At 41.8% G+C, this 13950-nt stretch overlaps 1 protein-coding gene across 1 annotated transcript in view; it reads right to left on the reverse strand.

Moving 5' to 3' along the window:
• Window positions 1-2633: 2633 nt before the first annotated feature.
• The window catches only part of LOC110535616 (plexin domain-containing protein 2), a 168731-nt gene continuing 157414 nt past the window's right edge, over window positions 2634-13950 (reverse strand). Inside the window, exons 14-15 of the mRNA XM_036935347.1 lie at window positions 6655-6818; window positions 2634-5162 (exon numbers count right to left, since the gene is read on the reverse strand). Of these exons, the coding sequence (XP_036791242.1) occupies window positions 5043-5162; window positions 6655-6818 (284 nt within the window). The 3' untranslated portion in view covers window positions 2634-5042. The remainder of the gene's footprint in view (window positions 5163-6654; window positions 6819-13950) is intronic.

Here is a 13950-nt window from a genome sequence, read left to right on the forward strand (position 1 = left end):
AAAGTTTGGACACCTACTAATTTCAGGGTTTTTATTTATTCTTACTATTTTCTACATTGTATAATAATAGTGAAGACATCAACACTATGAAATAACACATATGGAATCATGTAGTAATCAAAAAAGTGTTAAACAATTTAAAATATATTTTACATTTGACATTCTTCAAAGTAGCCACCCTTTGCCTTGATGGCAGCTTTACACACTCTTGGCATTCTCTATTTGGTAAAAGACCAAGTCCATATTATGACAAGAACAGCTCAAATAAGCAAAGATAAACAACAGTCCATCATTACTTTAAGACATGAAGGTCAGTCAATCTGGAAAGTTTCAAGAACTTTGAAAGTGCAGTCGCAAAAACCATCAAGCGCTATGATGAAACTGGCTCTCATGAGGACCGCCACAGGAAAGGAAGTACCAGAGTTACCTCTGCTGCAGAGGATACATTCATTAGCGTTACCAGCCTCAGAAATCTGCAATTAACTACACCTCAGATTGCAGCCCAAATAAATGCTTCACAGAGTTCAAGAAACACAAGCAAAGGACATTAGACCGGTGGAAATCTATCCTTTGGTCTGATGAGTCCAAATTTGAGATTTGTGGTTCCAACCAGCGTGTCTTTGTGAGACGCAGCGTAGGTGAATGGATGATCTCCGCATTGTGTGGTTCCCACCATGAAGCATGGAGGAGTTTGTGTTATGGTGTGGGGGTGCTTTGCTGGTGACACTGTCAGTGATTTATTTAGAATTCAAGGCCATCTTTACCAGCATGGCTACCACAGCATTCTGCAGAAATACGGCATCCCATCTGGTTTGTGTTAGTGGGACTATCATTTGTTTTTCAATAGGACAATGACCCACAACACACCTCCAGGCTGTGTAAGGGCTATTTGACCAAGAAGGAGAGTGGTGGAGTGCTGCTTCAGATGGCCTGGCCTCCACAATCATCCGAACTCAACCCAATTGAGATGGTTTAGGATGAGTTGGTCTGCAATGCCAAGGCAGCAGCTACTCTCTCTGGGTTCCAGCAAAATTAAGGCAGTTTATACCATTTTAAAAACATTACAATACATTCACAGATTTCACAACACACTGTGTGCCTTCAGGCCCCTACTCCACCACTACCACATGTCTACAGTACTAAATCTATGTGCATATGTGTGTATAGTGTGTATGTTGGACTGCAGAGTGAAGGAAAAGCAGCCAACAAGTGCTCAGCATGTGAGACTGTTGAAAAGCATTCCATGTGACTACCTCATGAAGCTGGTTGAGAGAATGCCAATAGTGTGCAAAGCTTTCATCAAGGCAAAGAGTGGCTACTTTGAAGAATCTCAAATATAAAATATATTTTGATTTGTTTAACACTTTTTTGGTTACTACATGATTCCATATGTGTTATTTCATAGTTTTGAGGTATTCACTATTATTCTACTATGTAGAAAATAGTAAAATAAAAAATAAACCCTTGAATGAATAGGTGTGTCCAAACTTTTGACTGGTACTCTATATACTTCACACCCCTGAGTCAATACATGTTAGAATCACCTTTTGACAGCGATTACAGCTGGATTGTACCATTTCTGTGCATTACTCTTCAAGCTTTGTCAAGTTTGCTGTTTATCAATGCTAGACAGTCATTTTCAAGTCTTGCCATAGATGTTCAATCCGATTTAAGACAAAACTATAACTAAGCCACTCAGGATCATTCAATTACGTCTTGGTAAGCAACTCCAGAGTATATTTGGCCTTTTGTTTTGGGTTATTGTCCTGCTGAAAGGTGAATTTGTCTTCCAGTGTCTGTTTGATAGCAGACAGAACCAGGTTTTCCTTTAGGATTCAGCCTGTGCTTAGCTCTATTTCATTTATTTTTATCCTAAAAAAAACTCCCTAGTCCTTGTCGATGACAAGCATACTCATAACATGATGCAGCCACCACCATGCTTGAACATATGAGAGTGGTACTCAGTGATGTGTTGGATTTGTCCCAAACATAATGCTTTGTAGTCAGGACAGACATTAAGTTTATTTATTTGCCACATTTTTTGCAGTTTTACTTTAGTGCTTTATTTTTATATTTTGGAATATTTGTATTGTGTACAGGCTTCCTTCTTTTCACTCTGTCATTTAGGTTAGTATTGTGGAGAAACTACAATGTTGTTGATCCATCCTCAGTTTTCTCCTATCACTCTAACTGTTTTAAAATCACCACTGGCCTCATGGTGAAATCCCTGAGCGGTTTCCTTCATCTCCAGCATCTGAATTAGGAAAGACACCTGTATCTTTGTAGTGACTGGTGTATTGATTCACCAGCCGAAGTGTAATTAATAACCTCAAAGGGATAATCAACATTATTTTATTTTTTCATTTACCAATAGGTGACCTTTTTTGCGAGGTATTAGAAAACTTCTATGGTCTCTGGGGTTGAATCTGTGTTTGAAATTCACTGCTTGATTGAAGGACCTTACAGATAATTGTATGTGTGGGGTACAGAGATGAGGTAGTCATTAAATACTATTATTGCACAAAGTGTGAGTCCATGCAACTTACTATTTGACTTGTTAAGCACATTTTTACTCCTGAACTTATTTAGGCTTGCCATAACAAAAGGGGTTGAATACTTATCGACTCAAAACATTTCAGCTTTTCATTTTTAATTCATTTGTAATTACATTTCGAAAGACATATTTCCAACTTTGACATTATGGGGTATTGTGTGTAGGCCAGTGACACAAAATCTCAATTTAATGCATTTTAAATTCAGGCTGAAACACAACAAAATGTGGAAAAAGTCAAGGCGTGTGAATGCTTTGTGAAGGCACTATGCTATGCTAGGGTTAAATGAGATGGACTAGCCATTAATATAGAACAAGAGCTGGAACAGTATGGGGTTAGATATCTGCCAAAAATCTCCCCAAAGTGATTTACGATTCTAATGTTACATTCGTTTACATTTTGGCAGATTTCTCACTCCATAGAACAGTAAGACATATTCTCCAGTCCTGTACAAGATCTGATTCAGTAGCAGGTCAAACCAGGGTCATCATTTCAGCTTTTTACATTTTTTATTTAACTAGGCAAGTCCGTTAAGAACAAATTCTTATTTACAATGACGGCCTAGCCCGGGCAAACCCTCCCCTAACCCGGACGGCGCTGGGCAAATTGTTCGCCACCCTATGGGACTCCCTATCATGAATGGTTGTGATATAGCCTGGGATCGAACTAGGGTCTGTAGAGACCTCTCCGCCACTCTAAGGTATGGCAAACATAGGGTAAGGTAAAGTGACGAGGAGAGGGTGATTCCATGCAATTTTCATACATTTTTAAGCTTATTTAATGCATTTCTTCACAATTTAAAAAGTACGAAATGCTATTTGGAGAACAGCAAAAATGAAATTTACCTCAAACACGTCATACAGCAATTAGCTGCGGTGCCCTAGCTCAGATGTGGGATTAAAAACTAATTTCATTCCAAGTCAAACGACAGTTACCTAGCATCTTAGCCACCCTACAGCAATCTTCTACCTCTACACTGTTTTAAAATAAATGTTGTGCTGTTCACCATCCAGTTCCGATGGATGTTTGGTCCTAAAGCCACCCCGCTAATACTGCTAAACTGCATTTGTCTTGTAAATCGGGATTGGAATGATTTTAGTAGCCTATTTTAAATTGTTAGTATTGAGCTAGGGTATAGGGACTGCCATACCCAATTGACGCCCCTAGGTCAAACTACTTGAAAACCACATTGTACACATAAAATCAAAACCCAGGCAAACTCAAGCCAGGTATGTCCCAAACTTATAATACAATTATGGAAAAGTACCTCTGGTCAACCACTCAGCATCAATTACACAGACCCAGCTCAAACTGACCCACCTACAAGCAGGTTGATATCCAATCACACAAAAACCACACAAACATGCGAGCACACACACACACACACACACACACACACACACACACACACACACACACACACACACACACACACACACACACACACACACACACACGTTTAGACCATGCATACACACAACCACACACACTCACAAAAGCGCCTGTCTCGCAATTTTGCAATTGTACCAAATGAAATAAAGATGTATGTGCATGAAAAACTTTGTGCAAAGAATGTTGAGCAAACTCCAGTCAGGCAAAGAATGTTGAGCAAACTCCAGTCAGGGAAAGCATGGCACGGCAGTACTGAAATCAATGTAAAATTAAAATAAAAACGTTTAAAAAAAATGGAACAAACTTTATGTAAAAAAGAGATACCAACAAAAGCCTGCTACTCCTGGGTGGGATGAGGGGCAGTAGCAGGAGCATATCACACTATTGAACCACGCTATGAAGTAAAAAGCTACGGTAAAGAAGCCTTATTATGGTAGTGGAAAGCAAGACAAAATCCCCTCACTGATAAGGAATAACAAAACCCAAGTTAAAAAAGCAACAGAAAAAACCCCAACATGGAACAGTAAATTAGCAAAACCTCAAAGGATATATAAAGGCCTATATAGCCTCACCAACATTTAAAGTCAAGATCTCTGTTCACATACTCTGTATTCTTTCTGAAAAATATACTGTATAATTCTTCCTACTACTCCCCCCTCACATCACACACCACCAGTGTAGGGCAGTCACACTGTACAACCCACTCAATGACACCGTTACGTTCACCCTGTCCCCAAGAAGTCAGTCACGTTCACCACTGTGAGTGTGAAGTGTTCGAAGACTTTGGGCTTGGACTGAAGAACTGACTTGAGATCAGTTTAAGGTTTCCCCACAGCACAGTCCATCTGGCAGTGACCCTCCCTCAGCAGCTCTCAGATCAGCTCTCTGTTGAACAAGCCAGGTTTGAAGGTTCACCGTGGTAGTCCATCAAACACAAGGCCTTACTCTCAGACCACCAGAAAAAAAGCATGGGGATTTCAAAGTGACACCACCACGATTTTCTCATCTCATTTCACAACATTGACAGTGAGCGTTTGAATCGACAAAACAAGAGACCAGCGTCAATCAGTCGCATTGGGGGGGAGCGGTGCATGCCCCTTAGCACTGCTCAGACTCAATAAAGCCCTCCTTCTCCTGGCCCACGGGCTCCACCTCCGCGTAGGCCGGGTGACCCGACCCTCGACGGAACTTCATGGCCGGCCACCTGCTGGGACGTCTCTGGAGAAGGGGAGAGGGATTAGAGGTCATTGAGGTGACAGACTAGGGTCAAAGGCCAACGGTCTGCAATGCCACTGACCTGTGCCCAGGGTTAGGTCACATTTTGCTACACCCTATTTCAGCTGAGCTCTCTCTGTAGCTATCACGTTCTTCTTGTTTCCCCTAAACGCTGATCCTGGGATAGTTTAGCATTTCCCCCACTAATGGTTAAGGTTAGGATTAGGGGAGGAGGAAGCTGATCCTAGATCTGTACCTAGGGAAAACTTCCCCCCGGAGCTGCATATGGATGTATAGCGGTAGAAATAAGCGAGCACATTGTATTACAGACAGCGAAATATAATATATGACATTTCCAGAGTTAATAACCTCTTAGGTATGCGTGATTGAAACAGATGTATTGGGAGTAAATGTTATGACATTAATTGACACGCTCTCGCCGTTTGATATATGCCATGTACTAAACCACTCAGTGAGTGATGAGAGCTCCGAGGGAGAAGCATTTGAATTCTCTCAGAGAAAATTGTTCCTTGATGAGGGATTGGCTCGTTGTGCGATAATGACCTTGAAGATTACGCATTTGTCATTTATTTTTCTCGATGTTTAAACATCAATCAGTCTCATTACGACCTCCAAACGGTACAAATGAAACCAAAACCAATTCATTGCCAAAGCTTTCGTAGGCATTTATCATCAAAGAACCATGTGGAGCCTTGTTTCACTGCCTGCGCCCTGTGAAAGTAATCATGCATATTTATGAGTTGGAGAAACAGGGATAAAGTGTAATGAACGCTGACCAGATTATGACTTCTTTTTTTTTTTGGAGGGCCTGACAGAGCTTTGGTCCCAAATGGCACCCTATTCCCTATATAGTGCCCTATTTTTGACCAGAGCCCCATCGACAAAGTAGTGCACTAAATAGGGAATAGGGTGTAATTAGGGATGCATACAGAGAAACACAGTGGGAGTAGTTTGTTATTCCACTCTGACATACGGGCGTCTAGTGGTTGGCAGACATATTGCCTGACCTTGGAAGGAAGTATCTGCTGGGGTAGGTTAGGAAAGCACACATCATAATCAAACCTGACAGGCAGAGAGAGACAGAGAGAGAGAGAGAGACTCCCTCACAAGTTGTTGTAATACTGTACTACCCTTAGGCTAGCATGGGTCTCAGCCTGCTGTTCTAAGGTACTTCAGGGGACATACATAACTGAACAGCCAATAAAGACAGTCCAGGACGAAGGGACCTCTAAACCCAGTGGATACTTATGGACTGTTGACAAGTCAAAGCAATACCTGTCTTTGTATATAAACTTAAATTACATTTTTTGGGGGGGAGAGTCACTCTTCTTTCATATTTTGCATGCTTTATGGACAGATATATGAGACACCATTAGAGACAGGCGAAGAGGAGATTCAGGGAGAAGGGAGCACACGGGGATTGAACAGCACACCGTTCAAATGTTGAGATAGCCACATAGTGGTACAGGCTCACCTCGATGAAGAAGAGGCTTGCGGCTGATGTAGGGTGGTGGTAGATGTAGACAGTGACCAGGGCTGCGGCTGCCATGATGAGCAAGACCACGAGAATGCCCAGGATCAGGCCGGTGTGCAGTGGGTGTGTGTCCTTCCTCTCCGCAGCACTCTCCTTTGGCATCGCTAGAGTAACACAGGAAAACCCCACTTTAGAATCTCTCTCTTGAGCACAGGCCTTCCCTGCATTTCTACTATTGAACAGTAGGGGGCACTCGTCATTCGTGGGTGCTGCTGGTCTCTGTTTCTTCTGTTGTCACTAGGGCTTCTGTCTTAATAAACACGCCTGGCGCTTGTGATCAAGAAATGAAGTTGACCAAATGTCATGATGCACGGCCTTGTTCAGCCTCAGTCTAATCATACTTACTCTGATGGCAATTACCGTTCAACTATTTAACCATGCAAGAAACGAAAAGGGCCAGGTTCAAGTTCAACCCCCCCAGAAAAGTTAATTGTGTTTTCCTATTGTCCCAAAAACAAAACAAACCTTCAATATTATCCTTTAATCCTTACCGTCAACTAACATGAGATTCTCTTTCTTTCTGAAAACAATGGAACATTCCGAATCCAGCTCAGCCGTTAGCCGACACTGCGCTTGAATGCCTGCGTGCGTGTGTGCGAGTGTCTGGAAGGAGATTAGCATCGTTGTGGCATAACCTGTTTAGCTATTCATGAGCAACGTGCTACAGCTGGCACAAGAGATAATCCCAAACCAAGGTTAGCTCATGGTGTTGTTGGATAGGAGGAGAGATGCATCTATGGATGGAGATATCAAAAGTTATCAGGCACTCTTCAGTAATGACAGTCCAGTTTGATAAGATGGGTGTACGGAGAGGAGACTCCATTATGATTGGCTGTCCTACAGAGAGCCTTAAGGAATGTGCACTGTCATCTTGAAGGCCAGGCCTAATTGGCTACCAGTAAATTCACGTGTTCTGAATCACTAAAGGCTTGTTCACATTGGCAGTTTGAAGTGACTCAAATCTAATTTTTTTGCATATCTGATTCGAATCTGTTCTTTCCCTGCAGACTGAACTGACAAAAAGCACATGGAATCGGACATTTCAAGCCACATTTCAAACCACCTTATTGGGTGGTTTGAAGTCCGACACAAATCTGATTCCTGGCCATGCGACTTGTTTCTGAATGGTCAAATCTAGTTTATTGGTTGTTTTTTTAAAGTGGTTTTTAGACTGTTATTTGGCATATCTTGTTTCTTGCTAGCTACTCTGTTGACAGTTTGACAAGAACATCTGGTAGCTAAGTAGCTTGTTAATCGTTTACAAACAAATTAGTGAATGACTGTGCTTGAAATCTAAACTGCCAACTAGCTAGCTAGGTCACTGCTGTGGCTAGCCAAAAATGACTCGTTTAAAAAAAAAATATTATCCTTTGAGGCTTTAAAGGTGTTCTTACTCTATGTTTTTGAACATTCAAAGTAACTAGAAAACATCCCATGGCAGGTATTGCTGTCACTGTAACTTGCCACATAACTTCTGAGTGATAGGAAGCACACACACCACCAATCAGCCTAGACCCCTGCGCACACACCTGTCGTTACTATGTCAGCAAATGACTGCTGTCGTATCACACACAAATCTGATTTGGTCACTTGTAACTTGTTGTTTGGACAGTCAGTATTCCAAAGCGTATTTGAAAAACAAGACTGCTTTTAGCGTTAAGGCCTGCAGTGTTAGCAGTTAGCACATTTGGTTTCTTGGAAGTTGTGAGAATGTACTGCATTTTGGTTTCACATTGGTTGTGGGAACGAAGGCATACGTTTCCTGACCTGTAAAACTAACAGAAGTGAACGCTTCTTATTTGGTTGCAGGGAGGTTCTGAAAACGTTTTACTCTGGTTCCTTAAGTTTTCCTGGGAGGTTTTATTCATGTTCCCGAGAATGGAAAGGATAGATTATTTGGAAGTTTTCAAATAACTTCCTTAAAACTTTCACATCATTTTTCAATAATAAATGAACTTTTTATAACTCTAAGCACAGATGGGACACATGGAAATAGATTTCCTCAGGCATTAATCATGCAAACACATGTCTTGTTTATTGAGACACGGCATCAATGACTTATGATCAATCAATTCAGACCTCTGATCTTCGGTTCTCTATCTATGGAATTAGTCCACTGTGCCACCAGGATGGAGCGAGCATGTCATGTTTTTTATGCATACAAAGCTGTTAATTTTAGTCTATTCAAACAGACCCCATTTTCAAAAGAAACAAACATTCATTAAGAACAGTTGTGGCCAATTACTCAGTGTGGTCAACACACCTGAACACACTTAACAAGATAGAGAAAAGTGAGAGTTTTGTTGATGCTGAGAACGGACTGTATATGCTTTTAAATAACATTTTTAGAACATTATCTGAATGTTTCGTTTTCTTGTGGTTTTTATAGAAAGTTTTCATCGTGTTCTGAGAACATCATTTTGAGCTTAATGATGTCAATGTGTACAATTACGTTTTTTGGAACATTCCCGGAATATTGCCAAGAACTGATATACAGTGCCTATACAAAGTTTACACAGCCTTGAACTTTTTTTTTCTCGCATTTTGTTGTGTCAGTGCCTCAGAGTTTCATCCATTTAAAGGATTTCCACTTATCTACACACCATACTCCGCTTATAATTTATTTTTATTGTGAAAAATTATATTAAAAATACAAAAATGAAATATCAGAATTGGAGAAGTCTCCAACCCCCTGAATTAATACTTGGTGGAAGCACCTTTGGCAGCAATTACAGTAATGAGTCTGTTATGATAGGTCTCTACCAACTCTGCACACCTAGATTTGGCAATATTTGACCATTCTTCTTTACAAAACTGTTCAAGCCCTACCCAGGGAGAGAGCAAATGTTCTATGCCAGGTGAAATCGCTCATTTTTATGGATGTGTCCACAATGACTCACTAGAAAACAGCTTAAACGAACGCAAATGCAGCTCCTCTGCTGTTATTTTGACTGCACCGTTTGACGTGACTGTGTTAGCCAAAGTTGGCTAGCTAGCAAGCAAGGGATGATAATGTTGCCAGCCATCATGGCAACGGAACATTTAGAACCACGGACTGGGTCGCGTTCATAGATTTGGAACAAAAATACTTAACGAATGTGTTGTGTCTCTGGCCATCGAACCGATAGAATGAACGACTGACAAGCCAGTTTAGGTAGCAATCCCTAGATTTGTGTTGGGACTATGTCTCGTGGAAGGATGAAATCATATGAATAAATTAATACAAATTCAGTTTTTATTTGAATATGTTGGTAACCCATTGTATAAAAGTGGTAATGCCCTCGAAGCCGGTGTTTGGAGGATATATTGACATGGTTTGACTTAGTCTCGGGCCTAAGAACACACATGCCAATATATCCTGCAAACACCGGCTTCGAAGGCATTATCACTTAATTAAGTACTACTACAACTACTACTCTACAACTACTACTACTACTACCACTAACCTGATAATAAGATAGCATTGGCAAGCAGTTCACTCAGTCACAGCATCACATGGCAATGGAACAAGTACATTGGAACACCCTGTTCTATATTCTTATGTCTGATTCCCGTGTGTGTGAGAGAGAAAGAGTCGCAGCGGCTGTCCCATCGATCATAGCAGGAGTGAGCTAATGAAGTGATTACAAAACAAATGGCCACAGCTTTGATCTCTCATCTCCCACAGATTTCTGGCAACATTCCTTCCTGGATCTTTTTATTGATTGAGATCATATGTTTATATATTTTTACAGTATTTTTCTTATTTTCTTTTCCGTTCTCTTTCTTGGTTTAATTAGTGACTAGCCACTCATCAGTGTCCCAGCCAGCTTCCTTCTCTCATGGCTCTCTGCATTATTGATCTCCATAATCGCACAGGAAAACAGGGAGGTCCAGAGTGCTAATCACACCTGTTTGCTAAAGAGTGGCCAATCATTGATTATTAGCATACACTGTAAAAAAAAAAAATGAAAATCACCCACAAATCTAGTTGTTTCAGTTTACTCAGCTTTTCGGTCAAAGTGTTACCTGAATTTAACATTTTTAGTTGGCCCAAACTTAGCTCCAACATGAGAAAGTGTGTGTGTGTAACCAGTTCCACAGCCTTTTTTCTTTTTTTTTAAGGTAAGATGCCAAAATAATCCTTTCTAGTTGACAAGTCATTTTTTGCCTGCGTTGTGTTGTGTTGGAACAATGTCTGGGCCAACAAAAAAGTTCAGGTAACACACGGAAAGTTGAGTAAACAAAAGAAGATCTGTAACCTGTAATCACATTCAACCATGCAATGACCATAAAGTGCCAGGTTTAGGGCTGAGAGCAAAAGGAAAACTAAGTGCTACAGGTATCAAGACAACGTAATTGCAAAAGAGTATCTCTTAGTCATACAGACCAACAACAACAAAAAATCAATCTTATTTGCATTCTGAATTATCTGATAGTACATTGTCCACAGTGTTGCTGTATTTTTTTTATTTTTTTTTCATGTAGTCAAAGCAACTGGTAGTGCCAGCAAATAACATAATTTCCATTGAGGGATATGTGTAATGGGTGCGTGCTGGTGGCAGGGAAGTCAGGCACAGGAGAGTGAACTTGGTATAAACGGAGCACTTTAATAAATGCTAAAAAAACTCCAAAAAACAATTATTACAAAAATAATATAAAAGGGTACAAAACCCATCGCACACCAGAACATGACTTGCACAAAACATACAACAAACAATCACCGACAAAGACATGAGGGGAAACAGAGGGTTAAATACACAACATGTAATTGATGGGATTGAAACCAGGTGTGATGGAAGACAAGACAAAACCAATGGAAAATGATAAATGGATCAGTGACGGCTAGAAGGTCGGTGACGTCGACCGCCGAACACCGCCCGAACAAGGAGAGGGACCAACTTCGGCGGAAGTCGTGACAATATGGAGTGGGATTAAGTCTTGGAAAAAGTTATATTTTGAAATAGAGCTAATCTCTTCAATTTTGAGAGTTATTTGGCAATCCTCAGAATATGCTCTTCCTGATACTACACTGAACACAAATTGAAAAGTTAATATATTAGGAAATCAGTCAATTGAAATAAATGTATTAGGCCCTAATCTATGGATTTCACATGACTGGGAATAAAGATATGCATATGTTCGTCACAGATACCTTTTAAAAAAAGGTAGGGGCGTGGATCAGAAAACCAGTCAGTATCTGGTGTGACATCAAACTGCTCGCCCACATTGCGCCTTTGACGGGATTCATCTGTGAAGAGCACACTTCTCCAGTGTGCCAGTGGCCATCGAAGGTGAGCATTTGCCCACTGAAGTCAGATACGACACCGAACTGCAGTCAGGTCAAGATCCTGGTGAGGAGCTTCTCTGAGACGGTTTCTGACAGTTTATGTAGAAATTCTTCTTCAGTTGTGCAAACCCACAGTTTCATCAGGTGTCAGGGTGGCTGGTCTCAGACGATCCCGCAGGTGAAGAAGTCGGATATGGAGGTCCTAGGCTTACGTGGACACACGTGGTCTGTGGTTGTGAGGCCGGTTCTCGAAAACGACGGAGGCGGCTTATGGTAGAGAAATGTACATAAAATTATCTGGCAACAGAGCTGCAGTCAGCATTCCAATTGCACGCTCCCTCAAAACTTGAGACATCTGTGGCATTGTGTTGTGTGACAAAACTGCACATTTTGGAGTGGCCTTTTATTGTCCCCAGCACAAGGTGGACCTGTGTAATGATCATACTGTTTAATCAGCTTCTTGATATGTCACGCCTGCTCCCGCTTCCATGCTGCATCACATCTGACCGTGATTGGGAGTCCCATAGAGCGGTGCACAATTGGCCCAGCGTCGTCCCGGTTTGACCAGGGTAGGCCGTCATTGTAAATAAGAATTAGTTCTTAACTGACTTGCCTAGTTAAATAATAGGTTAAATAAAATAAAAAAATTCCCCTCTCTGGCGCTCGAGGATGCCAGGCTGCCCTTCATTACGCACACCTGTCACCATCATTATGTGCATCTGCGCTCATTGGACTCACTTGGACTCCTTCACGTTTTGATTGCCTTCCCTATATCTGTCTGTTTCCTCTGTTTCATCCCCGTGTTAGCAGTAATGTAGTTTTGTTTCCCCTGTCCAGACTCTGTCCGTATTCTGTTTCTGTCTGTGTTTCATTAAATGTTCACTCCCTGTACTTGCTTCTCGTCTCCACCGTCTGTCCTCACAGAATGCTGATACCCATATTCAAAGCTTCAGGGAGGTTTTAGTTTTTTGTTTTGTTGGGGACGTCTGGTCCAGGTGCCGCTGCCGTAGGAACCAGGGGGTGCCTCAGCTGGCTCGTCGGGCTGCCACGCCTTTGCTGACTCGAGAGGTTTCCTTGCCTCGGTTGGCTCGGCAGGCACCCATCCCACATCATGCCTCAGGTGCCGCTGCCGTAGGGACCAGGGGGTGCCTCAGCTAGCTCCTCAGGCTCCCACGCCTCAGCCGGCTCATCGGGCTCCCGCGCCTCTGCCGGCTCATTCGGCTTCCGCGCCTTGGCCAGCCCATTAGGCTCGCCCAGGTGCTAGAGGGGGGGGGGAGGGGGGTACTGTCACGCCTGCTCCCACTTCCCTTCTCTGGTGCTCGAGGGCTTCAAGCTGCCCTTCATTACACACACCTGTCACCATCATTATGTGCATCTGCGCTCATTGGACTCACTTGGACTCATTCACGTTTTGATTGCCTTCCCTATATCTGTCTGTTTCCTCTGTTTCCTCCCCGTGTTAGCAGTAATGTCGTTTTGTTTCCCCTGTCCAGACGCTGTCCGTATTCTGTTCCTGTCCGTGTTTCATTAAATGTTCACTCCCTGTACTTGCTTCTCGTCACCAGCGTATGTCCTCACAACACCTGTCAGGTGGATGGATTATCTTGGCAAAGGAGAAATGCTCACTAACAGGGATGTAAACAAATGAATGTAAAAAATTTGAGAGGAATAAGATTGTTGTGCGTATGGAACATTTCTGGGATCTTTTATTTCAGCTCATGAAACAAACACTTTAGATGTTGCGTTTATATATTTTTTTGTTCAGTATAAATGGAAATCAAAACGTCTTACCTGTATGTGACCTGTATGTGACCTGTATGTGACCGGTATTTTTACATGTCCTCTTAAAACTTATTTTAACACAAATTCTGCTTGTGATATCAAAATTCTAACAACTCTAACATGTGAAATAGACTTCCTTAGGAAAAGTCAAGGAGGGAGGGGGTGCATGACTAAAAATGGAAGAG

Source organism: Oncorhynchus mykiss, chromosome 11, assembly GCF_013265735.2.
Source record: "Oncorhynchus mykiss isolate Arlee chromosome 11, USDA_OmykA_1.1, whole genome shotgun sequence".
Taxonomy (NCBI): domain Eukaryota; kingdom Metazoa; phylum Chordata; class Actinopteri; order Salmoniformes; family Salmonidae; genus Oncorhynchus; species Oncorhynchus mykiss.